The 26,030-nt window shown below is 57.7% G+C and overlaps 9 protein-coding genes across 9 annotated transcripts; 6 read left to right on the forward strand and 3 right to left on the reverse strand.

Moving 5' to 3' along the window:
- Positions 1-25: 25 nt before the first annotated feature.
- On the forward strand, positions 26-1,425 carry C8Q71DRAFT_725515 (uncharacterized protein; the record flags this gene model as incomplete). The annotated part of the gene is made up of 5 exons (XM_047921706.1): positions 26-292; positions 350-487; positions 536-898; positions 955-1,286; positions 1,341-1,425. The coding sequence occupies 5 exons, from the start codon at positions 26-28 to the stop codon at positions 1,423-1,425; spliced, it is 1,185 nt and encodes a 394-aa protein (XP_047776466.1).
- A 1,447-nt stretch (positions 1,426-2,872) lies between these two features.
- Positions 2,873-4,590, forward strand: C8Q71DRAFT_772310 (NAD-P-binding protein). The gene is made up of 4 exons (XM_047924405.1): positions 2,873-3,056; positions 3,113-3,209; positions 3,275-3,684; positions 3,740-4,590. The coding sequence occupies exons 3-4, from the start codon at positions 3,275-3,277 to the stop codon at positions 4,263-4,265; spliced, it is 936 nt and encodes a 311-aa protein (XP_047776467.1). The 5' UTR covers positions 2,873-3,056; positions 3,113-3,209; the 3' UTR covers positions 4,266-4,590.
- Positions 4,591-5,466: 876 nt separating this feature from the next.
- On the forward strand, positions 5,467-6,788 carry C8Q71DRAFT_909312 (NAD(P)-binding protein). The gene is made up of 2 exons (XM_047929037.1): positions 5,467-6,045; positions 6,097-6,788. Exons 1-2 carry the CDS (start codon positions 5,636-5,638, stop codon positions 6,611-6,613), a joined length of 927 nt encoding a protein of 308 aa, XP_047776468.1. The 5' UTR covers positions 5,467-5,635; the 3' UTR covers positions 6,614-6,788.
- Positions 6,789-6,803: 15 nt separating this feature from the next.
- C8Q71DRAFT_172897 (NAD(P)-binding protein) lies at positions 6,804-8,071 on the forward strand. The gene is made up of 2 exons (XM_047916754.1): positions 6,804-7,474; positions 7,533-8,071. Exons 1-2 carry the CDS (start codon positions 7,026-7,028, stop codon positions 8,044-8,046), a joined length of 963 nt encoding a protein of 320 aa, XP_047776469.1. The 5' UTR covers positions 6,804-7,025; the 3' UTR covers positions 8,047-8,071.
- Positions 8,072-10,971: 2,900 nt separating this feature from the next.
- Positions 10,972-13,213, reverse strand: C8Q71DRAFT_860029 (uncharacterized protein; the record flags this gene model as incomplete). The annotated part of the gene is made up of 4 exons (XM_047927735.1): positions 10,972-11,117; positions 11,178-12,474; positions 12,691-12,788; positions 12,847-13,213. 4 exons carry the CDS (start codon positions 13,211-13,213, stop codon positions 10,972-10,974), a joined length of 1,908 nt encoding a protein of 635 aa, XP_047776470.1.
- Positions 13,214-15,648: 2,435 nt separating this feature from the next.
- On the forward strand, positions 15,649-16,651 carry C8Q71DRAFT_772337 (uncharacterized protein). Its single transcript, XM_047924406.1, has 2 exons — positions 15,649-16,417; positions 16,577-16,651. The coding sequence occupies exon 1, from the start codon at positions 15,747-15,749 to the stop codon at positions 16,203-16,205; it is 459 nt and encodes a 152-aa protein (XP_047776471.1). The 5' UTR covers positions 15,649-15,746; the 3' UTR covers positions 16,206-16,417; positions 16,577-16,651.
- Positions 16,652-17,928: 1,277 nt separating this feature from the next.
- On the reverse strand, positions 17,929-19,992 carry C8Q71DRAFT_173179 (uncharacterized protein). Its single transcript, XM_047916755.1, has 6 exons — positions 19,419-19,992; positions 19,021-19,362; positions 18,886-18,951; positions 18,727-18,831; positions 18,434-18,676; positions 17,929-18,379 (listed from the first exon to the last, which is right to left on the reverse strand). The coding sequence occupies exons 1-6, from the start codon at positions 19,572-19,574 to the stop codon at positions 18,077-18,079; spliced, it is 1,215 nt and encodes a 404-aa protein (XP_047776472.1). The 5' UTR covers positions 19,575-19,992; the 3' UTR covers positions 17,929-18,076.
- Positions 19,993-21,829: 1,837 nt separating this feature from the next.
- On the reverse strand, positions 21,830-23,364 carry C8Q71DRAFT_173404 (uncharacterized protein). The gene is made up of 2 exons (XM_047916757.1): positions 23,325-23,364; positions 21,830-23,274 (listed from the first exon to the last, which is right to left on the reverse strand). Exon 2 carries the CDS (start codon positions 23,145-23,147, stop codon positions 21,927-21,929), a length of 1,221 nt encoding a protein of 406 aa, XP_047776473.1. The 5' UTR covers positions 23,148-23,274; positions 23,325-23,364; the 3' UTR covers positions 21,830-21,926.
- Positions 23,365-24,041: 677 nt separating this feature from the next.
- Positions 24,042-25,640, forward strand: C8Q71DRAFT_712014 (retinal short-chain dehydrogenase/reductase; the record flags this gene model as incomplete). Its single annotated transcript, XM_047920833.1, has 10 exons — positions 24,042-24,099; positions 24,160-24,270; positions 24,334-24,435; positions 24,510-24,605; positions 24,656-24,732; positions 24,784-24,869; positions 24,928-25,012; positions 25,065-25,110; positions 25,164-25,489; positions 25,545-25,640. 10 exons carry the CDS (start codon positions 24,042-24,044, stop codon positions 25,638-25,640), a joined length of 1,083 nt encoding a protein of 360 aa, XP_047776474.1.
- Positions 25,641-26,030: the final 390 nt, after the last annotated feature.

Below are 26,030 nucleotides of genomic sequence, written 5' to 3' on the forward strand. Positions count from 1 at the left end.
CGAACATCCTCTGCAGCCTGCAGCCATGGTCGACCAGCCTCCGGACACGCCAGCAACATCTGGCAGTGCTCAAGCTGACCAAACAGAACCGGTGTCGACCAACGACGCTCATCCCAAAATTCAGGATTTGAATCCTCCAACTCCTAGTAATGACAGAGTCGAGCTGCTTCACAAGGCTCGCGCGTTCCTCAATTCGCCCCAGGTCCGACATGAGGACTTTTCTGCGAAACGAAGATTCCTGGCAGACAAGGGACTCAACGACGAACAGATAGAGAGGCTATTAACAGAGATGGTGCGCTATGATGCCTTGTCACTCGCCGGGATTCATACCTGATCAGTGCGGTCTTAGCCTCCTCAAGCCCCGCTCGTCCCTCCACGGACGTACCCACAGCCACCACCATCCAACCTACCGGCACTATTGCTCGGCATTGCTAGGATCTTTAGCTGGATAGCAGGCGGCTCTGCTGCTTTTCTGATCATATACTTCGTGCGTCTGTTCATCGTTCGCCCCTACACACCACTGACCTCTCGTCAGCGTTTCCTATACCCCAGGATAGCGCAGACGTTCCAGGCGCGACACGCTCTGCATACGCACCAGAAGGATTTGCTTCGCAGACTCGCTGGCTCGTTGGAGTCGCTCAAAGCCGCTCAAGCTGAAACTGCCGCTGTGCTTCCGCGACCCGCCCTGGTAGACGAGGCCCACTACAAGGAATGCCAGACCCTGGACGAAGTCATCCAGACGAGTGAGGGCAGTCAAGACGTTCCTGACGTTACCCTCCTACGCTGTGCGCTCGCAGACCTCGTAGCCGAGACCAAGCCAGCGACAGCTGAGGCTATCTTCCTTGTCCTGGATGGTAAGGTTCCGTGGCTGAGAGATGAGGAGGGGTCGGTGCGACATGTGCGTCACGAGTGCCTTCTGTCTTGCCGAGACGACACACTGAGCGTGTTCGTTAGGTGCAACTATGGGACACTCTGACAAGCAGCCCACTATTCCACGAAGACGCGACCGAAGACGCCTCCCTATGGACATATACGCACCCGCTCCCTCCACCCACACCGCCGCTCATGCAGTCGCTTCATGCACTCAAAGCCTCCCTGCCCCCTCGCGTCGTCTACGAATCTCATCGCTTTCAATATACGTTGAACACGTTGACGGACCTCACCGGTTATATCGTTACGCGCACGCATGACATCTTCCGTGTACCCTTCGAACCAGCTCAAGGCCCGGGCATGGAAGAGGAAGTGAAGCGAGAGATACGTGCACTCAAAGGGCTTGTGCTGAACAGGTACGTGTCCATGGATCTGTCTCTGTTAGCCTCTGATGAGGATGTGCTATTTAGACGTGCGTTCATGCCGACTCTCCCGAGGCCACCATCATATACGCCTGCTTCTCCGTTTACTCCGTCGCCCGTGAATCCGCCTTAGCTTGTTCAATGTTCTTCACGGACCTCACGATGTATTATCCCCTGCTTACTGCTTACTTGAGCGTGCCGAGACTGTCGCGGCGGTGCCCCATGTACGGGCAGTCGAGGGTGTGGATGGGGATACGTTTGCGGCTGTTTGCAGTAAAGACGGAGTGCGCAACTGTCTGCAACTGTCTGGATTCGCCAGGCGTGGGCCAGGGCCTGATCCGGCGATCTTGATTGTGTGCCTGATCGCAAAAGTCTGCCTCTGGCGTCTTCTACCTGTCTTCTACTTATCGTATACACATGCTGCCGATGCCGGACGTGTGCGTCGTCGCCCTTCTATCCAATTTCTAGTATCTACTGAAAAGCTGCGCTCCATCGGAATGTGCCGGCACCACGGTATGTAAGCGGTGTAGCTGCGCGGGATGACATTACGACGTACCTGGTCTTGCTTAAGCTCATTAAGTGGTGATATAATGTGCATATCGAATGGCATTGTCTTCCCCGCACCTGGGCCGCGGCGCGAGCGATTGCGAGTGCGTCCGAAGTGGAATCGCGCGCAGCGGCGCGCTGTATGCGCTTCACGCGCGTCGCGCGACGCGTCTGGTCACGGGGTCGCCCCAGACCTGTCACCGTCAAGTCGCCGACTCGCCTCCGAGAATCGCACTACATATGTGAACTCGAAATGCCGCCAGCGATGGCGTGCCAGCCTTGCTCGGATGTTTCGCGTGAGCGGACAGGAGCGTACGAGTCTTAATTTCGTTCTTCGTTTCTTGCGTTGTTGTGAATGCGTTCACATTGGTCGTGCATCATATGGAGCCGAAACTCTTGCCCGTGCGCATCCGCACCCCCGCACTAGTACTCAACTGCTGCCCCGCGGCAGATCGACGTAAGAGGAGGCATCGCGGCGGCCACTTTCTCGCGGGTCGAACGCACGGACATCAAACGTTCACTTGTGCATTTTTGCATGATGCTCGACCGACTCTCCACTGCTGAGGCGGGCCGAAATCATTCAGTCAAGCAAGTCATGGCGCAGCTAAGTACGAGCAGGATGAGACGCAGGTCGCGTGAGGTGTCAGGTTGGACGATGATGACGACACAAGGCACCCTAAGACTGGTTTGGCGAGAAATACAAACAACGAACAACAACGGTCGAAAGGGGTAGCGTTCATTTCGACCTGCGAGAGCCTTGCTCTCCGAGCAAGGGATGATGATGATGATGATGAAATCTGCATTTATTAACCGCCACAAGCAAACAAAACGTGCTAAGACGCGGCGACTGCCGGTGCGTACAATAGTGGGCATTATAATGCGCCACTTGCAAGCCGGTAGTCCTGTCGGGTAAGTGTAATCGTAGTCTATGGTCGTTTGTATGTAGTAGATGACGGGATACGAGGCGCAATGGATGCGGTCAGTCGGGTTTGTGTGTGGGCGGGTGTACATATGTGAATGATGATCATCATCATCCTCCAAACTACTTAGTCTCGATTCAAGACCTCCACGCGGCGCTAGCGTTCACGTGTGGGGTTTGTGTCGAACCTATCCTCCAAGCTCCAAGGATCGCGCGTGCGCCTGCGGCCGGTGGCTATGTAAATGGACACCTCCTCCGTCTCTACCCAACAGACGGTATGGTATATAGCGGTAGCTGCAGTACGTGTTTTTTGAAGTCCGCTTGAGACTAAGTGGTGATGATGATGATGAATTAGAGACCAAGTGGCCTTGAGGGCGTGCTGAGTCTTCAGAACCGTCGCGACGCGACCGTGACGTGCGTGCGAGTCCTCGGCACATCGCATCTCACCCTAAGTTCAGTATCCCCTCGAGGGCTCCCTAAGTTGGTTCTTCTCATCACTTACGCAGAGGTCCGCCAGATGCTGTTTCCTCTGGTATTCCTCGTCGGCGCCATAGTCGTTGCCAACCAGACGTTCCGCTTCTTGGAGTTTCTCTGGTTCTACCTATTCAGGTCTTCATCCGTGCAGAAGTACCTGCGCAGGCCTGCGCCCTATGCCATCGTAACAGGTGCATCCGACGGCATTGGCAAGGCCGTCGCCCAGGAGCTATTCGCAAAGGGATTCAACCTGATCATCCACGGACGAAACGAAGAGAAGGTCCGAAGGGTTGTCGATGAGCTCAAAGCCCGGGGTAGCGGCGACGTGCGCTACTTCATTGCCGATGCCGCGAAGAGCGGACATGACTTCACCCAGCTGCTGAAGCCGTTCGCCGACCTAAGCGTCACACTCGTGGTCCATAATGTTGGAGGAACGTCCCTGACCGGTGGGAGGTGAGTACATACATAGACACGCTCAACCTTGCGATGCTAACCGCTAATTTCGCAGAATTGACGAATTCAGTGACGAAGAGCTGGCCGGGTTCATCGCCTGGAATGATCTCTTCCCTCTGCTCCTCACGCGTGCTCTCCTCCCCAATCTACGGACCACCGCCAAAGACGGGCCCGTCCTCGTCCAATTTATCGGCTCGCAGGCGGCGGAGGCCTCCCCGCCCACGATGTCGGTCTACGCAGCCACGAAGGCGTTCCTCGCCGCGCTCACGCGTGGGCTGGACAATGACGAGCGGCTCTGGGGTACACCGTCCGGCGTGGCGTTCGAGTACCTCGCGGTCGGGTCTGTCGCGACGAACAGCAACCCGCAGAACGTCAGCAGGACTGCGCCGGCCCCCGAGGAGTTTGGAAGGGCGTTGGTGGGGAAGATCGGGTGCGGCAGGAGACGTTATGCGCCGTGGATGATGCATGCGATTATGGGTTGGGCTGCTGGGGTGTTGCCCGAGGGGCTGGTCGATCAGTCTGCTGCGTGGATGGTGAAGAAGGTCTACGAGGGGCGACAAAAGTCAGCGAAGAAGGCATGATGTGATGGGAGGCTGTAGGGTCACACAGGAGCACTGAGAATACATATTGCTCGATGTAGGTCCCCGGGAGACACTGCGATGGTTTCAGTTGGACAGCTTACACTTGCACACTACTGTGATTCTTTGCGACTATGCGGTGATTGCAGAAATTTGGGGGCAGAAGATGACGTTACTAGCATGGCCCGGTTTTATGCTATTATACCATAAATCATAGGACAGCTTACCAAGTACCTATAGCTAGCATCCGATGCCCCAATCGCCACTGCTGACTCAAAACATGTACCTTCAGGCCAGTAAGTGCATATCCATGCCACCCATTTCTTGTGCCCGTGGTTCACGATATTGCGATAAGACTTGAGACTTATGTTGTGTCTACTAGGCTAAGCTAGGTGAGTTAGTTTACGGCGGTCAGTCTGGGTGATCCAAGGCGCTCGGACTACTCAGCGCCGCTGATTACGAAGAGTCGGAAGACTAGTACTGCCTTCACCTCTCGACCTAGTCTCCCCTAGGCAGACTCTAAACACGACCTTCTTGAGGGGAGGAGGGCGGTCGTATATCATGATGACTCTCGGCCCGTCCGAGTCCGCGTCAGGATACGTCCCCCGGTCCCCGTCAATGATGCATGCTGTTGCGCACGCCCACCATCATATCCTGCTCCTCCAAGAACACCAGGCTCTTCGCCATGCAACCCCACAAGTGTCTACTGTAGATAGTACTAGTAGGGTGGATCGAACTTCCGGACTCGGATGTCCTGCATGGCCCACTGTACCTCCCGCCTCGACGACAGCGTCTTGACATGGTACTCCGACTCGGAGTCGGCCACAAGCGCGCCCCTCGGCAGGGCACAGTACCACAGATGGTGAGGGCGTGCTGACGTCTTCACTGTTCAGAGCCGTCGACGCCGCCTGTGCGGTACATAGGCAGTTCCTTGGTCAGCTGCAACACCAAGCCGGAAATCGGTGAGGCAGATTGTCTAGTGCGGGTCACTGAGGCATGGCTGAATAATGAGGTGCGTAGGACGCTGGCGAGTCGTTGACTGGTCGGCTTCGAGGCGCACATTCGGCAAAGTCACCGCCAACGCCGCAACGCGCTCGCCGCTGCGGCGCTCCATGACCTACGCAGATCGCAATCTCAGGTAGTCCGATCATAGTATGAAACTGTATTTTGGACAACTGGCACAGACTGGCATCTGGACCGCTCTGTCACACTCAGTCAACGCCGAGGTCGGACTTTTACACCTTACCAATCTCGCTGGGACTTCGGAACAACTTGAACGGCAGGCTTCTTGATGCCCTCAACAATCATACTTGATCTCGGGGAAGCTTCTTGGGACTACCTCTTAGTCTATCGGTCTCGTCGAAGTCACCCGAATGTTGTACTCTCTAGTCTTTCTCGTCGGTGCGACTATCATCACTGCACAGGCTTTCCGCTTCTCGGGCTTCCTCTGGTTCTACCTCCTCAAACCTTCGTCCGTGAAGAAGTATCTGCATGGTATTGCACCCTACGTCCTCGTAACCGGAGCGACAGACGGTATCGGCAAGGCCGCCGCGCGAGAGCTCTTCGTTAGGGATTTCAATTTGATCATCCACGGTCGTAATGAGGAGAAGGTGAAGAGGGTTATCGAGGAACTCAAGGCACAAGGGAGTGGCGACATCCAGTACTTCATTGCGGATGCAGCCAAAGGCGGGCACGACTTCAGCCAGCTGCTCCAGCCGTTCATGGACCTGAACATCACACTGGTCGTTAACAATGTCGGCGGTGTGCATATGAACGGAAAGAAGTGAGTGAACGCCTCTTTCCATTGTTCACTTTGGTGACAATGTTCGTGCAGGATGGATGCGTCCAGCGAGGCAGACTTGGTCGAGCTCGTCACCTGGAACGATCTCTTCCCCCTACTCCTCACCCGCGCGCTCCTCCCCAAGCTGCGCTCGACGTCGCAGCGCGGGCCCGTCCTCGTGCAATTCGTTGGATCGCAATCCGCGATTCTCGGACCGCCCACGCTCGCCGTCTACGCCGCCACCAAGGCGTTCCTCTCGACCCTCGTCCGGGGGCTCGACAACGAGGAGCACCTTTGGGGCGCCTCGTCGAATGTGGAATTCGAGCACCTCGCGGTCGGGTCTGTGTCCTCGGCCGGTAACCCCCTGACCGTAACGCTGGCGGCGCCGAGCGCAGCAAGCTTTGGGAAAGCACTCGTGGACAGGCTTGGGTGCGGGCGGAGACACTACGCGCCGTGGATGGTGCATGCGATCATGGAATGGGTGGTTGGGGTATTACCAGAGAGTGTGGTGGATCGTTTCGGTGCGAGCGCAATCCGGAATGTGTATGAAGACCATCAGAAGAGGATATGATATGTAGCGCATGTCGGGAGCCTGTGGTTGTACATACATACGCTCAATTGTCCGATGCTGTAATGCTAGTATAGACTTGTGAAGGACTGCCGCTGGTAGTATGCGATCTCGATGTACAAGCGCAAGGGCCTGCCACCGAAGTCACGGTGATGACGCAATATCGTGATGCTTATTTATCGTGGCAGGGCTAGGAGTCCTCGTGTATCCATTGCAACTGCACTGGGCTGTCGAGTGGTATTTGCCTTCATACTTGACCATGCGCTCTTCCTTCCGTTTGCCTCTTGCGACGTACAGTAATCGCAGCACACGACCTGTCCCCAGATGAGCCCCTGTGATGGTGCGTCACGAGCGCGATGCATGCCAAGTTGCCAACTGAATCCGACGACCACCCTCGTCTCCATCCCACACGACCATGGCCGCCGTATTCCAGGGTGTCTTCGACTCGCTGCCTGTCCCACCACGACTACTCACAGTGTTCTGCGGAGTGTACGCGGCGTACCAGACCCGGCGGCTGCTCGACTTCGTGTGGTTCTACTGTCTCCGCCCATCCAGCGTACACCGCTACATCCACGGTCCTGCACCGTACGCACTTGTGACTGGGGCATCTGACGGCATTGGGAAAGGCGTGGCGCGCGAGTTGTACGAACATGGCTTCAACCTCGTACTGCACGGTCGTAATGAGGAGAAGCTCCGCAAGGTCGCGGACGAGATTCGCGCGCGGGGCAACCGCGACGTCCGCTACTTCATCGCGGACGCGTCTGACCCGAGCCACGACTTTGCGAAGCTCGTAGGGCCGTTCGCCGACCTCAACATCACGGTCGTCATACACAATGTCGGTGGTTCAGGGATCGCCGAGGACGGGTGTGTCGCATATCGTTCTCGCCGCGTACCTCGTTGCTAACACCTTTGCGCACAACAGCATCGACAGCTTCACCGACGCCAGCCTAGCCGGCATCGTCCACCAAAATGCCATGTTCCCTCTCCTCCTCACGCGCGCGCTCCTCCCCTCCCTGCGCACCTCCGCCAAGCGCGGGCCCGTCATCGTTCAATTCGTCGGCTCCGTCACCGCGGACATCACGCCCCCGCGGCTCGTCGCCTACGCCGCCTCGAAGGCGTTCCTCCGCGCGCTCGCGCGCGGCCTCGACAATGACGAGCAGCTCTGGGACGCCGCATCCGGCGTGCGCTTCGCGTGCATCACCGTCGGCGAGGTGCAGTCGAACAGCCACAAGGCCGCCGCGTCGCTTGTGTGCCCCACCGCGGACCGCTTCGCGCAGGCGGTTGTCGCGAAGATAGGGTGCGGGCGGAGACAGTACGCGCCGTGGATGCCGCATGCGATGCTCAATTGGGTGACGGGGCTCCTCCCTGAGCATATGCTTGACAAGACAGTCGCAGATGCTATGCATACGACGGCCGCGAGGGCGAAGCAAGCTTGATCTCAGGGACAGACGAGTGGACCAGCAGTCATCTCTGTATTCAAATGTGGTTATGTCTTGGAATGTTTCTGCAGCATGGTACTTACCAGTAGCAACTCCAGTCTGCAAGCAAATTGTCCATCCTCTCGACTTGTTTTGTGGAAGAACCAAGGATTGACTGCTACTCCTGTGCATTGATACAACACGATGTGCCAGAGACAAAAACATCGACTACTTATGCGTCCGACTCGCCCACACATCCGTATCGGCAGCACGCTATCAGCGGCGGGCGCGCCCGCCCCGCTGCTCATTGGTGCACACAACGCCTCCGCCTCCCGCGCGCGGTGAGCAGCATCTCGTTCCGCGTAATACATATCCCGCGCGGCCGTCGCGCTGCACTGCTCGGCGCGACCCTCTCGCGCGCGCCTGCCAGCGCGTGCTACCCGTCCTACTTGCACTCGTGGCCAGCTGGCGCAGTACCACGTAACGTGTACTACTATACTGCAACTTAAAGCAGATCGCCACGCGCAATATTGCTCTCGAGTACCGCAGCTTGCCATACGGATCCGTATGGGTACGCGACCTGCTGCACGCGCCGTCTGTGGCCACAGCGGGCGTGGAGGGGATCCCGCTGCCTGCTATGCGACAATGACTAGCCGCGCTCTCCAACGGCGAGCAGACGGGCGCGCCGACAGCCCGGCTTCACGCGTGCTCCGGCGCGTCGTGTAGTCCTGGATGTATGCGTCAAAACATTCTGCAATTCAGGCTGCAGCGCAGCGGGGTCACTTTTACACAGGTCCTCAATGGGGACGTACAATACACATGTTTTCACAACATTCAGGACACAGTCTCCAGAGAACAGTGGATCAAGTCGTACAGGAGCAGCAAACAGCGGACAGAGTCCCTAGAGCGCCTCATTCTTCCATGACATCTAGGTCTTCCGCTGCAGAGGAAGCGACGTTCCGATTAACCCACAGACACAGCAAAGGGAGTCTTACAGCCACGCGGCCCAGCAGTTTCGACAATATGACAGGCGCAGCTACACGTCTTGCTCTTACACATCTTGCTCTTCAACTTGAGCAATTCGATTTCCTTCTGGATGTCTTTTAGGCGGCGTTCCTCAACGTCTTTCATCAGGTGGAAGAGGGCCTTGAGGGACTTGAACATCGCTACGATCGCGGGCTTGTCAATGACCGGGTTGCTGCGCATATAGTCGGCAAATCACCCAGCGACGTTGTGGCCAAGCCTGGTTGAAGCTAGAGGACTACTCACGAATCAGGGTTTCTACCAAGTTTCTCCTTCTTAGTCATTTGCCCTCCGTCTTGCTCATCCGCACTTCCACTCTGGGGGCCGCCGGCGGGAAACTTTCTCTCTAAGTCACTAGTGATGATGGCAGCAGGCATGGTTGCGATGTAGCGATCGGCGTCGGGGCGGCGAACTCGAGAGACCTTCGAGGCGTTGCTTCAGCTCGGCTTCGCGAGCCTCTGGATTGTCGTTCATTCGCTTGATATGGTCCCGGAGCTTGCGATATCCTCTCCCCTCGCGCACAGATGGTGTCACGCGCGCAATTGGAGCCTGAATATTACGGAGGTAAGGTCCTGCGTGCCAGTGGGCGGTACCATTACTTAGTACTTTCTGCTGAAAGTCCCACACCTGCGTCGACGTCGGACTCGGAGGCATTGCAAGTGTCTTGGAACAAAGAGGAGCAGCACAGAGATGATAGTGGTTCGTGGTCAACAAGCACACGTTCGACTCAGGGTAGGGAGGATGAACCTAGACATGTACGGAAGGGCATGTATGACATCACTGTGGCGCGGCGCACTGGCAGGCCACGGGCTGCTACCATGATAGACGCCGGGGCCCGGAAGTATATGACAGGCGCGTGTACTAACCGACTATCATACCACCGGTACTTACCAGAGATGGTTGCAATTGCAAGCATCCGTGCTTGCATCATCTCATTGTCGCGATCTACCACACACAGTATTTACAGGGAATGTCTCGGCCTGGTGCATGGATGGCGGAGATTGCACGGACGTTTGAAGGCCAGCCTGAGCGCGAATTCTCCGACCAGAATCTCAGCATGCAGACAGCGTATGGGACCAAGAGCAGAGATACAGTACCCTTACCACATGTACAGATTCATCGACAATAATCCCATCACACACACGATGTAACCAACCATATAGATCTCATGCTATGAATACAACAGCATTCAACGATCAGATCGTACAGTGCACATCTACCGTTACAGTACATACCACCGACGGTGACGATGATGACGCGAGTGGATGGGTGGTGGGAATGGATGGGCAATCGGCGGCGATCCTCAGGATCGCGACTGTCAGCCACGTCAGGGGTTGCGACATAGGTATAGGGACCGTGTGGGATGATGGAGAGAGCGGGAGACGGTGCCAGTGAAAGAGCAGAGGAACAGGAATAGGAATAGGACGAACGTGCGCAGTGGGAATGAGATCCGAGACGGATCGGGATGAGCATGGTGAGTGTGAATCGTGATTCAGACTGGTAGAGGCAGAGACAGAGGGGGAGCGTGTAGGAGGCCCGAGAGACTGTGACACGGCAGACCGAAGAAACCCGAACGGAGACGACGTGGAAAGAACACAAGCGCGAGGAAGGGCCAGGCCGCGAGGGGTGGGACGTTCGAAGCAAGGTAATAAAAATGTGGGAAGTGAACTGGGGCATGTGGGATGAGCGAGACGTGCGTGCGAGGGTGAGATGCAATGCAACGGGAACGGTGACATAGAAGGTATATGGAAGCCTGGCGCGTTTTATTTACACAGTGCGTGATGCTCGTGCAGGGCGTTTTGTCGTTGTCGTAACGTGAGGTGGTGACGCGGAGGTAGAGCGGGGATGTAGAGAGTTCAGGGCTCGAGACTGGGCACGAGCTACGGGTGAGAAGGCAAGAAGCGATGCGAACATGGAACCTCAGCACGATCGCAGCAGCGCCTGCGCACGGCTCGCGTGCGCCTTGTCGACAAGGAGGTTCGCGGTCTTGTAGGTCGAGTTGTACATGTGATTGATCCCGTTCTCCTCGAGCGTGCGCGAGAAGCGGTTCACCAGACCGTGCTTGTCTGGAGATCACGAGCAATACTTAGCATGGGAACGATCATAACCTGAAGGAACGGACATACCTAGCCCGAATTTCCGCAGGTCGATCTGCAAGCACCTGAGAGGGCCCTGCGGCGTCCCATCTTCGTCCTCGCTCTCCTCATCGGCATCCCTCTCAGGGGACGCTTGCCTCGAGTCGAGGTTAAAGAGCTCATCGCTGCAGATCACCATATCCCGCTCATTCGGCGGGAACAGTGCTGCCAGTAGTGAGACCGGCGCCGTGAGCGACGACCCCTCGCTCGTCCGCGTGAACGAGAAGAACGGCACAAGTGGGCTCGTTGAGGGGCCCGCTGAAGATGACGACGTCGAAGAGCTCGAGTCGGAGCGCGAGCGTCCTGCCAGGTTGGGTCGCGCAGGGTGCACGGTGTCAACCGTCTCGTGGTGCATGAGCGGCGGCCTTGCGCCCGATAGGAGGTCGGACTGGCCTAATCGCGGGCTCGACGAGAAGTATCCGTCCTCGTCGCTCGATTCGGCATCACCGAGGTCCTCCTCCCAGGGCATGCACTGCTCGGTATGCTCATAAAGAGCAATGTCCTCCTTGTCCGAGCCTGCGCCTACCCGGGTGGTCGTATCACTCCCACTCCCGCCTCCCTCAATCCTACTCACCGCGTCCGCGATTCTCACCGAGACATCCGCAGCAGCAGCCGTGGCTTCCAGCGGGGACACGGGCGAGCTGGGTCCTGCTGACTCGCTCGACGACGCCGAGTGTCCTGCACCGGTGCCGACGATAAGGTCCGGGTACGCAACGAGCTTCACGATCTTCAGTCCCCACATCTCCGCGTGTTCGTCCGACAGGCCGACGTACGTCAAGTCCGGCACGAGCACACTCACATCGCACCCCGACGGGGAGTGCGAATGCGAGCGGCTCATGGCTGGCCTTGGCGCGGGGCCCGGCGCGGGGGTCTTCATCAGCATATCATCCTCCGTGTCCGCGTCCGCGTCCGCCTCTGCGTCCTCGTCAGGTGGTGCGTCGAAGGCGAGCGGCGAAATGGGCGAGGTCGGGCCGGGCGAGAAGTCGTGTGGGTTGGACATCTGCAAGATGGAAGGTGCGCGGCTGCCCGAAGAACTGTTGGTCGCGTCGGTGCTGCTGCGCGAGCGCGTGAACACCGCGCCGCCGCCTGGGTCGACCCGCGTGCTCGATGTCGGGCCGAGGGCGCTGAGGTCGAGGAGGGACACGGAGGTATCGTCCTGCGTCGGCGAGAGCAGCGGAGACGTAAATGTCGAGAGCTGTGCGGTGAGGTTGGTAGGGTTGTCCGAGTAGAGACCGAACCCTGCCGTCGCGAGCAGAGACATGACCTGGGATAGGCGAGAGGATTTTACCTAATAGAAGGCGTTAAGCAAGCGAATCGTCATAAGTGATAGGCGCAGAGAATTTGCGGGAACTGGTAAATGAATGCCGGCATACATCAAACCGGATCGAACGGGAAATGAAGAGACCGACGGCGATAAGAATGAGGGGTACTGCACAGGCACAGGCGAGTTACGTGTGATACTTCGAGGGGACAGCAAACGTGGGCGAAACTGAAGTGCACTCACGAAGATGAAGTCGCTCATGTACGAGGACTGGTAGAGGATGGAGATGCCCGCTGCGGCGAGAGGCGCCGACAGTTCGCGCACTCGTGCGCCAGAGTTGTCTGCTTCGGATACGGACAGTCAGCGCCTGCCTGCAGCATGTAGCGAATATGGACACACCGAGTGAGTCAGAATGCGAGTCAATCTGGAGGACACACCATCTGTCAGACGAGACCTCTATGGGCTCCCAGTCGGGTCGACTCCGCCTGCTCTGTGACCTCTGCCCAGACTGGACAGCGTCCTGGTCCTCTCGTCTCCTGCGAAGCTTGCGCGCATCCTTGCGTGCGATCTTCTCAACCTCCCTGAGCGCATGTCCCTCGGCGAAGAGGCTGAGCTCGATCTCGTTGCAGGTGACATTGAGGAAGCTGGGGTTGGGTCTGAGGATTTGGCGGAGAATGTGCTGGGTGAGGGTATCTAGTCGTGAGCGAGGGACGTGGACGAGGGCGAGCGAGACAGGGAGGAGAGAGATGGTGACGCTGTCGCTCATGAGGGGGCAGGGAGGAGGGGGACGGGTGGTGGAGGAAGGAAGGAGAGGCAGGAGAACGGCGGGGGTTAAAGGAGGCCGAGGGGTGCCGGTGATGGGCAGAGGAGGTCTCGCGCGAAGAGGAGGAGGGCGACTTGCCTGCGACTGGGGAAGACAGCGATGATTTCGATCTGCACCTATACCTGGCAGGCCGAAATCACGTTGATAGCCGCCCATATTCGACATTGTCCGCCACTTTCCCGGCTATCGGTCCGCCGGCCTTCCCGCCGGCCTTCCCGCTAAGTATGGCAATCAGTGTCGCCACCTGCGACCTCCCGCCGCTGTGCACGGTCTCGCACACGGTCCACTGCCCATATCGGTCTCCTGCCTGCCTATCCTGTACGCCTGCGGAGGCGTAGAGCAAGTGCCTGGTGGGTTCTTCTGATTCATTGCAGCGCGCCCGCCTCATTCATCAGCCCAAGCCGGAAGGGCTCTCGCCGTATCTGCCCTCCTGACTTTCCCCGCAGCCGGGCCTGCAGTAGGCCTATCGACGCGGACTGTTACTACTACTGCTGTTCCTTGAAGCCCATCTTCCTCCCGAATCCTGAATCTTCCACCGGCCCTGCCGCTGCATGCGGGCCCCGTCTCACAGTGCTGCTACTTACCGCGACGCACTCGCCATCGCACGTTTACGAAGCCTCCAGCGTCTCTAGCACTGGGTACCCTCTCAGCAACACTCACCTTAGCGCGTCCGGCCGTCTTCTCGTCGTTTCCGATGTGGCCCTAGACGCCCCCAGACCTTTGTTCCCTCGTCCGAGTCGGATACCTCCACATCGCACGGGCCTCCCCATCGGGTCAGTCAGCACCTTCATTTTGCGTTGCGTAACCACGCTGCCAGTCGAACGGTCTGCCGTCACTCTGATGACCGCCGGCCCCCACCGGTGCCCCTTCTTCCCTTTTGCGCACAGATCCAGGCCATAGCCACCTACCTCTCATGCGACGAGGCCGTGCCTCCACAGGTCTAGTACTTTTCAGGGTAACGTACAGGTACGTACGCCCCTCCATTCCAGAGGCGCATCTGCACCCGCATAGCTGCGCTGATGCCCTCACCACACTGTCACAGACTGTCACTCGAGCTAGCGTGATATCGACGAACGACAGCGCAGCTCTTCCCCGCATTCTACATTAAGCCCCGCCCTAAGCTGATGGTGGCGTTCCGTCTCGAGGCTCGCGCGGGTGGACGGGTCTTGGACGGGTCCGCTCGCCACGAAGGATACCGACATTCTGGACGTACTCGGGTGACGGCATGCCCTCACGTACTCTCGTCATGCCGTGCCGGCGTCACTCGTCTCCCTCAGTTCCTCGCAATTGACTCCGTCTCCCCTCCCCCGTACCCGGAACCATCCGCAGCCAATCTGCGGAATGTGGCCCTGTAGGCGTGGCCGTCACGTTTTCCCGCATGTGCGCGCAGAACCGTCGCACCGTGCCTGCAGGCGTGGGCGGTTCGAATCGTCGGACGCTATTATCTTCAGCTTCTCCGGTTGCTTCCACGAAACACATCGTCTCGGACTCAGACACAAGGTCAGCAGGATGGACCGGCGCACACAAAGTCGCCGTACATGCATCTTCACTCACTCAGAAACCCTCTTCCTCTCTTCGTCGTGCAACCCGCCGACGGCGATTCTCCCGAGATGTCTCACCGGCAAGTGCCTACCTGTCCACAAGGAGTTCCGCTTCCACAGGCTATCCATGTCAAGACCTCGGGCCTCGCACATGTGTATTTGCCATGGCCCGCACTATCCCTACTGGTACACCTGCCTTATCGCGTCAGCTTGATTTAGCGAACGCGCCTACGCACAGGCGCAGCCCAGACCCCCTTCATTCCCGACACCGCGCCATGATCGCGCACGCTACTCATGCGTGCGGATAAACGTCAAATGCCAACTATTGTCAACGTTGCAAATCGATCGTCGCCACCCCAAACCGGCTAGCATGCGCCTGCGCACCCGCGTTAGCGGTACGCTAGGACGTTCCGCGTACTTCCGACTCGGAGTACAGGAGAAAGGTTAGATGGAACTGAGCCATGCCACCGCTAGCGTCGAGTAGCTGTGGACCCGGCGGCAAGTGCTGCTTACGCGGGCTTGGTCCTAGTGCGGCACGCTACGTGTGCGTGGGTTTACCGTTGTAGCGATTTGCTTTTTGCCGTGGTACGTGGACATGTGAGTATTAGTGTGTACTCGTGACCTAGAAGCTGGGCTGCTCGACGAAGTGTCAGCATGCCCTCGTAGCGAGGTGCGGCCTTGTATGAGACCGGCGTAGCTTGTCCGTAGAGTGAAATCGCTCTTTGGATAGACCACGCCGGTCTTCGTGATGTCATCGAAAGGCTAATGAATTTCATTCGGCATCAGCTCGAGTAACATGTCGATAAGTCGGATTCTATTTGTCCCCTACTCAGCCTGTTCAGGTGAAGTCGTTGCAGTGGTAAGGTTGAGATCTACATTATCCTAGGACATTTATGGCTCACTGAACTGAGGAGACAGGCTGCTCCGAAGACCAAATGACCTCGAACGGGGCCCGAAACGTCTCGAGTGAGCTACTTCTCTGCCAGGTATTGCTTCTCCATCGCATCCGCTGCTACCTCTGGCTCTTACCGCTATATCCGGAAGCCATAGCCAGCTCGCCCTCTTCCTCCTTCGACGGCTCATACAATCGATATCTGGATCCGCGCAGAACGTTCGCGGTACAGCCTTCCGTCAGCTGTCAACAATCGCGGAAGATCTGGAACGGCCGATTGGTCTCGCGCGTAGTACTTGCGACAGAGTGGACTCGTAACAATGGCAGCGGGTGTTCGCTTCTGGGACCCATTGAACGACGTCGGTTCCTCGATATACCATGGCAGCCTGTCGTTTACCTGGATCGAAGATTGATGAAGAACCCGATAGGCAGAGCGATGCTTACTTTTGGCCCTAGCTTCGTGGGATGTACCACGGCCTCCGCGGTGCCTATCCGGCCGTGAAAAAAGGCGAGACTAGGAATGCCGTCTACCACCAGTAACCAGCCTGAGCCTTGAGGTGCATTTCAACGTGTCCCGCAGGCTTTCTTTCGACATGTATTGCTGTGACTTCCGAAGGTGTGGGTCAACATAGGTAGTATGTGGGGAAATGAATGTGCGATTCTTGGGAAGCATGTTGCTTGATGTATGCGCAGAACCTGCGCCGATGGGACTAGGTGAGCCCAGCCTCTCCTTCTTTCCCAAGACACCAATCGCAAGGCAGGCGGGGAAATGTTCAGGCATACAGTTGGATTGTATACATGCCGCATGCCCGAACACATCTCTGCCGTCCTAGCGCTCTACTCACACTACATTGAGCTAACATCGTGCCGCAGTCGCGCCGCATTACTGGGAGCCCCCTGTGTCTCCGCCGACATGCCTACCACGACACCCTGCAGGGGGTCTACGGAGTGAGTTGTAACGTCTCCCTGATTCCTCGTACTGAGATGCTCTGCGCCTAGACCCGGGGTCTAGTATAGAAGAAGCGGGAGGTGGTAGCTCGGCAAAGCCAATCACAGAAGGCCCTGCAGAATGCGTGCACAGAACGTATACGGGACCGACGGTACTCGCATACTGTATGGCCGACGGTAGTCGTCGTGATCAACTACCGCCTTGGCCCACTTGGCAGCCTCGCCTCCCTACCATTCTCGTCGGCATCCAGATGCTCCCCGACCATATTCTCGCTCTCAAGTGGGTGTAGAAGTACACCTCGGTATTTGGCGGGGACCCTACACGGGTGAGCATCATAGGCCAGGGCGCGGGCGCAGCTCTAGTAGCGAAGGGCCTGTTCCGCGCCGCCGTCACTAACGGAGTCATTTCCCATTGGGGTTCCCTGGTATACACGGTCCTTCTATTCTGGAATGCTCGACCACTGGCGAGAAGGCGTAAGTCGACTGCACGGTGCCGACTATGATGGGAACGATGGGAGATGAGGGTACGCTCTTCGTGTACGGTTCCATTACAAGCCTGAGGACTACTATGAGCCTCTTTTGGCTGAAGCGTTCCGGGATGAACTCGCTGAAGTGATTGTCAATTTTACCTTGGTCAGTGGTCCAACTGGACACAAATTCACTGTCGTCTTCACGTTTACGAAGCGCGCATCGTCGTACACAGTTCCCGCACAACTCCTCCGACCCCATCACCGTCCGGAACACCGTCTCCTACCTCGTCACCCTCGACAACTTCAAATCGCGCGCAAGTCTCGAGCACGACCTTTCTCCGAGTCGTCGAGTTCTGGCGCGGACTGCCGCTGCCTGGCCTCCCCGCCGCCTGCACGCCAGAGTCCTTGGGGCGCGAGCAGGTCTGCCATAAGGAAGACTTGCCGTACGTGTTCGGGTACAGCCCTACAGCAGACTTGCACCTTACACGGTTTAGTGGAGAGAAGCTGGAGTGCATTTGTGAAGAGATTGGATTCAGGCGTGGAGGGAGGGAGGCCCAGTTTTGTTGTAAGCGGCGGATCTTGGCATGGCCGCCTTCGGTTGAGGGTCCTGAGGGTGGAATGAGCGAGTTGCAGAGGGCACAATGCAAGGCGGACTTCATGAACTGCTGCAATCACTGTGGGCCGCCGTGAGTAGGTCTTCGACGACTTCTAGTACGCTTATCAACACATCAGTCCACAGTATGTTGTGTGACAGGAGGCGTTCGTATTAAATTGCTCCGTGAACAACCCACGGCATCGGATATTGAATGAGAATTAACAACGCCCTGCGGTTGGCAACTGCGCAACCACACAGGGGAGGATATCCAGCATAACGCACAACTATGCTACACCGCTATAGTACACATTATACGACCTTAGCATACCGCAATACGTGGGTATCGCCACCCCAACCAGCCTACGTGGCCGCCCTACTCGCAATGTTCTGATACCAGTCATCAAAGGGCGGCAACTCGTCCTCTTCCTCGCACTCAAAGACGTCTACGGTCGCCTTCAAGTTCTCCAGGGGCTCTTCCGCCACCGCGTGGTACGGTGGCGTCGCTGGTCGGAGGCCCTCCTCGTCCTCCCCGACGTATTCCTCGAACTCCTCGATGATCGCCTCGCCCAGCTCGTAGTGCGACCCGTGTGGCGTCGCTAGGCCCTCACTCCATGACCCCGAGCACGACGTTGTTATGGATTCCGCCTCCGCCTCCATATCCATGTCTGCTTCGACCTCGCCCACCAGGAGTGGTGCACAGTCCTCCTCCTCTTCAATGCCTAAGTCGGTCTCCGTACCCCATACCTGAGAATCATTCTCGTTGACGAAATGCACGAAGGATGCGGGCACGGTGAGGAAATAGCAGTCTTGTTGCGCCGGTGTGAGATTGTGGTGGGACGCCATAAACGGTGCCGGCTCGTCAGTCGGAGGCTCCTGGATGACGATGTGTGGCGCGATACAGGGTGTCGGGGAGTCGATGACGGTCGTGTCGACGCAGTGGGCGAAGTACGACAGGAGAGGCTAGACGCGAATTAGCACTTGCATGAGAGAGCGAGAATAAATGGACGGACCTCCGCCTCGTCTGTCCATTTGAATGGCCTTTCGAACCTGTGCGCGAACTCGGGCGCCTGCCATCGCGCTCGGAAGGAAGGTGCTATGGAAGCAGCGTCCTGCGCCTAGACGAATGGAGTCAGCCAAACCGCGACGCATACATAACAGAGAATACTGACTGCCAGTCTGAACTGCCTACGCTGCACAGCAGCAGATATGTTATCAAGAAATAGCAGTTCACGTTCCTGTGCAGCAAGCGTCACCTGAAGTTGTAAACCCAATTCCGCTGCTAGCAGGGTTTCCGACGGACATACCCTTGAATGCAGTCGAGAACTGCTGAAGACTCTCCGAGGTTCCGTGAAGAGCCCCGCATCCGACCCATTCTGCGCATTGTCGCTCGCCGCCGCACGGTGAACACGCGCCTCTGCATCAGCGGGCGCCGCAAAGCACGCAAGCGGGTCGAGACCATCGCTTCTGTGGGGCAGCTGCAGCTGTGCGGGTTCTTGTGGTCCTGTCCTGTTCACGCAGGTCGCCCAGTAGTTGTTCCATGCATCTACGGAGTCGGGAGGTGTGATGACAATGTGTGGCGCGACGTTTGGATGGGCGGAGTCGAGGACAATGTTGCGGCGATCGAGCTGCAGCTCGCGGAGATGGTTCTGTACGTATATCATCGTTAAGCTACAAATTAGGGAAAGCGCGGAGCGGGTCGCACATTCTTCTCCCTGATAGTCCGCCATCTTGACCAGTCGTCTTCAACCTTTGCAAAATACTCTTTCGTAATCTGACCCCACTTGTGAGTAGACGTACGACTTTCGGAGGTGCATGCATACCAGAGTGTGGTCCATGTCGGAGAGGCCATCCTGGCCATGGTTCGTGTTCAGAGTAGTGTGTGTGGTATGAAGTATAGAGACGTACTGCAGCGCCCTGGTCCTCGTCCGCCTCATATACCTCGCATAGCGTACCCAAACCCAAGCTGCGCACCGCGTCCTTTGTGCGTGGGGGGAACGAATGCCCGTCAGCAGGCTTCCGTGAGGCGTGCCGTGGCGCATGAACAGCGCGCTTGCGGTCGTCGTCGAGGTTACCATGCCTGGGTGGGATCTGCGGCTGTACTGCGAGCTGCATCGAGGGCGAGCAGTATCTATCTTTGCCCTTCGCAGTTGTTCCCGTCTGCACATGCGGCGCGAGCACCGCGGCTGAGAGGGCGTCGAGGCCTGCGAAGCCGAGCTGTGGCGGGGGGCGTATGAGGTCGAGGACGAGGAGGGCGCGGAGGCTGGGAGTGCAGGACATACTGGTGCTCGTGACGGCGGTGGCAGCGGGTGCTGGCTGGGGCTTATGAGCGGGGGTGCATCCGGGGAGGCGAAGGGCGTGGAAGGGGACGCCGCAGCCTGGCCGCACTCGACTCGCCTCCCGGGCGTCTCCCCGCCGAGCCCCTCAGCCACCGACGCGTCTCTCCCACGTGACCCTGTACACCTGCCCCCATGGACCAGCCGCTTCAGCGCGTCGAACCGTCCAGCTCGTTCTCCCTCCCCGCTACCCTGGCCCGCCTTCCGCGTCTGCCGTGTCTTCTGACCACCGCGTAGGATCGTCCACCACCTGTGTCTGCGTGGAGGCTTGTCTGGGCCCGCTTTTGCTCTGCCGCAGGCCAGGTGTCGTATCCTCGGCAGGAAAAGTATGGCGAAGACTGCAATCATGAGTAAATGAATGAATGGAGTGTACGGAGCCAGCCCGCGGTTATAGAAATAGGGCAGGGAGTGTGTGTAAGTGGCTACGGACAATCCTCTGTTGTATATATCCGGGTGGCATTAACAATGGTATTGTGGTTGCTATAGGGGCGGTTCCCGCCACTAGTGGCGTCCTGTTGTTGTACAGGGCCCACAAGAACACTGCCCTGTGGTCTTCTATAATACCTCTGGACACGGAAGAAGACGCGAGGTCGACGTCTTCTATATCACAAGAAGCGCATGTACGCGATGAGCTGTGTACGAAGTTACTGCAATCAGAAGGCCTATGATAAGGCTGCAAACCAGTCGGGTGAGGCCCTTACCGTGCCTTGCGCCACTCTTGCCAGGAGGTTTTGGCCGCATTCAGCATTGTCTTCGACTACCGCCGCTGCTTGGACCACTGGTCGCAATGTCTGAATTGATGTACTCGCGGCGTTTATGCGAGGAGGTGCCACTGGTCTCGGGATCGCCGAAAGCCGCGTTCTTAGCCAGGCTATGCTGGTGTTGTAATCTTCATACAAGACACTCCGGAGTACGGGTCACTACTTCTGTCCAATCGATCAGGCTTCCGCTTCACAGTCGCTACTAGATGTCCCAGGCAAAGCTGAGCTTAACCTTGTAGACTATATTACAGCATCATGTTCCAGGAGGTTATCTCCATAGTGATACACAGGGGGCATGGTATTAGCGTAAACAAAATCTGGTCAAATGTGTAGGTACTAGCAGAAGCCTGTGCTCCGCTACGGCTATCGGGCATGTCATCTCCATTCCACCCAGCTATATGTACATGAGATGAATGGTATGTGTACGGTACGAAGCTCAGACCAGCGTGATTTGAAGCAGCAGGTTACCCAGGTCCCAGTGATTTGCGCAATCATAATCAGATATTCACAAATCCGAGTCGATACGGGCGACTCGGAGGTTTGTCTACAAGTAGTAGCAATATATGATAATGGACTGTCTAGGGTTGAAACGTTGAACATCGAACACGGGCAGCTACCCGTACTACCTACCTGCGCGGATTGGCGCATTTGCGCCCAGTGTTTACGCTACAGTGGGTGCTCACATCCGCGGCACTTGGACAATGGGCTCATGAGCAACGAGTCCATCGGGAGGCACAATAATCTCGGCGACAACTGCAGGCTCTCGGGGAGCCACCAGTCAGCGTCCAGGGCATTGGCGGTGAAAACGACGAGTGAAGCTCTGGCCGTGGTAAAACCGAGTGCGGGTGCTCACTGGTCGCAGACAGCTCTAGTACAAATCAACTCACCTTCGTATAGACACGCTAGCCATAAAAGCCCATGATACTGGTGCCTGCCGAACAGAAGACCACGTGCAGCGCAAGTGGCCAGTTCGGACCTGCCAATGGTGAGGTCAGACGTAGCGGCATGCAAGAAATCACAGCGAGCAAGTCGGAGAAGGTGCAAGATTATTATAGTTGATTGAATAGCATCGTACAATTCAGGTTTAAGGGCGATGCCGGGGTGGTTGGGAACGCCTCACCGACGGATGCCCGGTGCGTAAGTAGAAGGCAGTTCCATGCCATACTGCTCGTCGCCCCGCACTCTCTCGGCGATCTCCCATATGCTCTCACCTCCGCGCGCGGCAGCATCCCACTCGTCGACAGCAGATTGGCCAATGCGCGGTGACAATATGACGTGCACCCGCTTGTCCTTCAAATGCGCCTGCTTGACTAGCTCACGGAAGCTCTCCCTCGGCGACGAGTACCGCACGTTTCCCGTGCCCGCCGCAGAGTAGCGCACGATATGGTACCACGGATTATGCAGGTACTTGCGCTCGTCCACCGTCAGCACGACCATCTTCAACTTGGGGTGCTCGAGCACGCCCTCCGGGAGGCGGAGGAGGTCGTGGCTGATGTTCGCGCCTAGGTCCAGGTACGGCAGCGCGAGGTGCGTCAGATTCGAGAGGTGCGCATGCGGGACGTACGCGCTGATCTGCATGTCGAGCATCCGGAGGTGCGTGATGTTCCCCAGGAGCGTACGGCCGTCCGGGATGCGCAGCCCGACGAGGAAGTGCCACTCGTACCGCAGCGTGTGACTCAGGAGCGTCACCTCCCGCAGCGCGGAGAGGAACGGCAGCGTGTTCCCGCTGCCCGGCCCACGACGGCCATGCACCCGATCGTGCTTGTCGAACGTCTGGCAGACCATGTAGAGCGTGCGGAGCGCGGGGGCGGGAAGCGCGAGGTGCTCGACGGCGGGGCACGCGCGGAAGATGTCCATCTCGCTTGTGGGCGACGCCATGCCGATGCTCTCCGTCCAGAGCGCGCGGACGTACTGTCCGAGGTGCGTGGGCAGCGGCGTGCGCGAGGCGGGGAGCGAGGCGCTGCGCGTCGCGGAGAGGACGGTCACGTTCGCAAGCGGCACCTTGCGATGCACGAGCGCGCGGAAGAGGTGCGGGAGCGCGAGCTTGCGCGCCCAGGCGGAGACTAACGAGACGGATGCGGCGGAGGGGCGGGAGAGGGAGGCGGTGTACTCGAGGATCTGCATGAGGATCTCGAGCGGGAGTGGGGGCTCGAGGGGGAGTGTGGACGGGAAGTCGGTTTCGCCGAGTATCATGGATGAGTCGCTGGAGGTGAGGGCCATGCGAGGGAAGATAGGTGTACGCCCTCTGTTGCCCACGTTCGAGGGCAGAGCTGGATAGTCTGACAGGGGGAGTGAAGCGAAGAACGCATCCTCATGTATGATATGCGGCTTGGACATGGAGCCCGGTGTCGATGGTAGGATCGGAATGTCCGTAAAGGCCTCGCTATGTTCCGCAGCGGGAAGACAGGATCGCAAGTGCAACAGGACCAATCGCAATGATCTCAGCGCTGCTCAGTATAACGACCTGTTATGACGCAGTCAGTGCGTCCAAATCGGAGGTGGGGAGCGGCTCGCCTTGAGAACCGCCTCCTGAGTCCGATCTCGCAATGAGACCCTGCTAGCGTCCAGACGAAGACAGTTGAGAGTGAATGGAGGATCAGGCGTAACCAAGATGAGTGGGCTGTATAGGGCAGAGCGTACCGGCTGCATCTCGGACGTTGCGCTTCGGACTAGTGTTAGTGCCAGAGACGCTCGCTCTCCACCGGAACCGTCAAACGGAGAGCTATGCCGACCTGTCGCCCTCCGCGTGTCTCTGGACGCTTGTGTAGAAAGGCGCGAGACCACAGGATCGGATGTATGACTGGAATCCATAAGAGGCGACTGTGTTGACGGAGTTGATACCGGTACCTGTGTCTGAGCCAGCCCGGCCGAGAGAAGATGTGTACGCTACGGGCGAGTACCGCCGCAGCAACCCGTCTGTCAAGCCTGCGTGATCCCAGAGGCCCATCTTTCCTTCCACCATCTGGCATCTGCTGCAAGTCAAAGTCACCAGCAGGCGGTGCATAGCGGCCAGCGCATATCCTTTCGTTCGTCGAGGGCTTGGACCAGCACCTCTTTCTCCCCGTCTCGCTGCAGGTTGAGCCTGCGCTTTTCGCTCGTTGCACATACCCCTCTGTTGTCTCCGCACACCGCCTAGCGCGACCACCGTTCTCAAGGCCTCACAAAGACATTCTTTGAAGCACGATGGAGGTCCAGATCCAGCCCCCCAACCAGTCGCTCGACGTGTCGCTCATGTTCGACAACTTCGACATCGACATCCTCGTCAAGGTGCTTTCGCATACAATGCTCAGTCAGTTGTCTCCTCGAAGTCCACCAGATTGAGATCTGACCTGCTATCACCCGTTCGCAGGTCCGTTCTTCATGTTCTGGTTGCCCGTGTTCTTCTGGTTCAACGACGTGCCGTACACCGACCCTGTCTTCTTCGGCACGAGCGCGTATGTCATTGGGGTAGCCGTATTCTGTACGTTCACTCCCTGCTACCATTCACTGTGTTTCCGCTAACACAATGGTCGTGGACTTGCAGGGTTCACGAAGTGGCATTCCCGCCTGTACCGTAACCAAGGCAGCCTCATCTACGGGCCTGGTTCCCTGGACTGGGGCGAGCAGATCATCCTCATCACCGGTGGTGCGTAGACCTCATTCGCGCGTGTTCTGCGTGGACGAGCGTGTTGATCTGGGAGTCTGGAATTTCTGCTGTAGGCTCGTCGGGCATTGGTGAACTCATCGCCAATACGTGTGCTGTGCGCAACGTCACTGTCATCGTGTTGGACGTCAACCCCATCGTCACCGAGAACTGTACGTAACCCCCGCTAGTCAGCACGCGACAACACTGACGACGTCGACAGACAACATTAACTACTACAAGTGCGATGTATCCAAGTGGGAGGAGGTCGAAGCCGTGTCTAAGCAGATCATCGAAGAGGTGCGTTTCTGAGTCTTGATAGGCGTCTGGCTATGGTTGACAACTCAGTAGATTGGACACCCGACTATCCTGATCAACAATGCAGGCGTCGTGCAGGGCAAGCTCCTTGTCGACCTGACACCTGAGGATGTTCAGCAGTACGTCGTTGCTTCCTTGGAGCGGTTGTCGTGAAATGGGCTAATCTTGGGTTATCAGGACTTTCTCTGTAAACACACTGGCTCACTTCTGGACGCTGAAGGCGTTCCTGCCTGGCCTGATCGAGCGAAAGAAGGGCCATATTGTGGGTGGTTCGAGCTCCACCTCTCAGGACCCTTGTTGACGTCTTCTGCTAGATCACTATGTCTTCTGTCGCAGGCATGGTCGGGATGGCTCGCATGAGTGAGTAACCTTCACCACTACCCGTCTTCCTTGCCTGACCCACGCGACCCCAGCCGACTACAACGCCTCTAAAGCGGCGCTCATCTCGCTGCACGAGTCCCTGCGCTACGAGCTCGACCACAAATACAACGCGCCCGGTGTCCGGACGACGCTCGTGCTCCCGGGTCACGTCCAGACGCCGCTCTTCTCGCGCGCGCGCCTCCCGCAGACGTGGTGGTACAAATTCTTCGTGCCGAGCCTCCCGCCGGTCACAATCGCTAAGGCGGTGATCGCCGCGATCGACGAGCAGCACTCGCGGACGCTCTACATGCCGTTCTATGCCAACTTTGTGCCGTTCTTGGGCCTGTGCCCGAGCTATGTGCGCGACTTTGGGCAATGGGTGAGTCCCTTATTTATTTCGTTTTGGTGGGAGGCTGAGGCCGTGGTTTTTACAGCTCTCCGGATGCGACTACGCCATGGATGATTTCGTCAAGGTGTCTGGTCGCCGGTCGGATGAAGGCCCCGTACCGGGCACGTCAGAGAAGGCTTGAGATCTAGGCGAAGTGTCGCAGTGCAAATTCCCTCGTGTATATCTACGGTGATCTATTGGTGTGTTGGTCGCAATGACGAAAATGGGCATGACGCCGTAGTGCGTTGAGTGACCGGGCGCCGTTCACCTCCAATGGGTTGTCGGTGCGTTCGTCACTACACTTCTGCTCCGTTGTGGCGTCCGTCTCTACACGAGCCACGGAGTCGTTGGTTAGTAGTGAATAGCCTCTGACAGGTGGGTTGGCATCTGTCAAAAGTTCCTCAAAGTCGCTGACGAGTTTGCTCGCGCAGTTTTGCTCTATAATCACAGAATCTGCCGCGCTGCGTTGCCCCTTCACATGGCCGCCTTGTGACCACTCAATCTGACTGCGTACCTGGCTATCGCTTCTCAT

This window comes from Rhodofomes roseus (assembly GCF_022264815.1).
Source record: "Rhodofomes roseus strain CIRM-BRFM 1785 chromosome Unknown C8Q71scaffold_17, whole genome shotgun sequence".
NCBI classification, from domain to species: domain Eukaryota; kingdom Fungi; phylum Basidiomycota; class Agaricomycetes; order Polyporales; family Fomitopsidaceae; genus Rhodofomes; species Rhodofomes roseus.

Bases quoted from the DNA above. Each gene is read 5' to 3' on its own strand.
- C8Q71DRAFT_772310 (XM_047924405.1), top strand. From the start codon at position 3,275: ATGCTGTTTCCTCTGGTATTCCTCGTCGGCGCCATAGTCGTTGCCAAC. The intron at 3,685-3,739 runs GTGAGTACATAC...CTAATTTCGCAG, and splicing joins ACGTCCCTGACCGGTGGGAG to AATTGACGAATTCAGTGACG.
- C8Q71DRAFT_909312 (XM_047929037.1), top strand. From the start codon at position 5,636: ATGTTGTACTCTCTAGTCTTTCTCGTCGGTGCGACTATCATCACTGCA. The intron at 6,046-6,096 runs GTGAGTGAACGC...ATGTTCGTGCAG, and splicing joins GTGCATATGAACGGAAAGAA to GATGGATGCGTCCAGCGAGG.
- C8Q71DRAFT_172897 (XM_047916754.1), top strand. From the start codon at position 7,026: ATGGCCGCCGTATTCCAGGGTGTCTTCGACTCGCTGCCTGTCCCACCA. The intron at 7,475-7,532 runs GTGTGTCGCATA...TGCGCACAACAG, and splicing joins TCAGGGATCGCCGAGGACGG to CATCGACAGCTTCACCGACG.
- C8Q71DRAFT_772337 (XM_047924406.1), top strand. From the start codon at position 15,747: ATGACCTCGAACGGGGCCCGAAACGTCTCGAGTGAGCTACTTCTCTGC.
- C8Q71DRAFT_173179 (XM_047916755.1), bottom strand. From the start codon at position 19,574: ATGGCCAGGATGGCCTCTCCGACATGGACCACACTCTGGTATGCATGC. The intron at 19,363-19,418 runs GTGCGACCCGCT...ATATACGTACAG, and splicing joins GGACTATCAGGGAGAAGAAT to AACCATCTCCGCGAGCTGCA. The intron at 18,677-18,726 runs GTCCGTCCATTT...ATTCGCGTCTAG, and splicing joins AATGGACAGACGAGGCGGAG to CCTCTCCTGTCGTACTTCGC.
- C8Q71DRAFT_173404 (XM_047916757.1), bottom strand. From the start codon at position 23,147: ATGTCCAAGCCGCATATCATACATGAGGATGCGTTCTTCGCTTCACTC.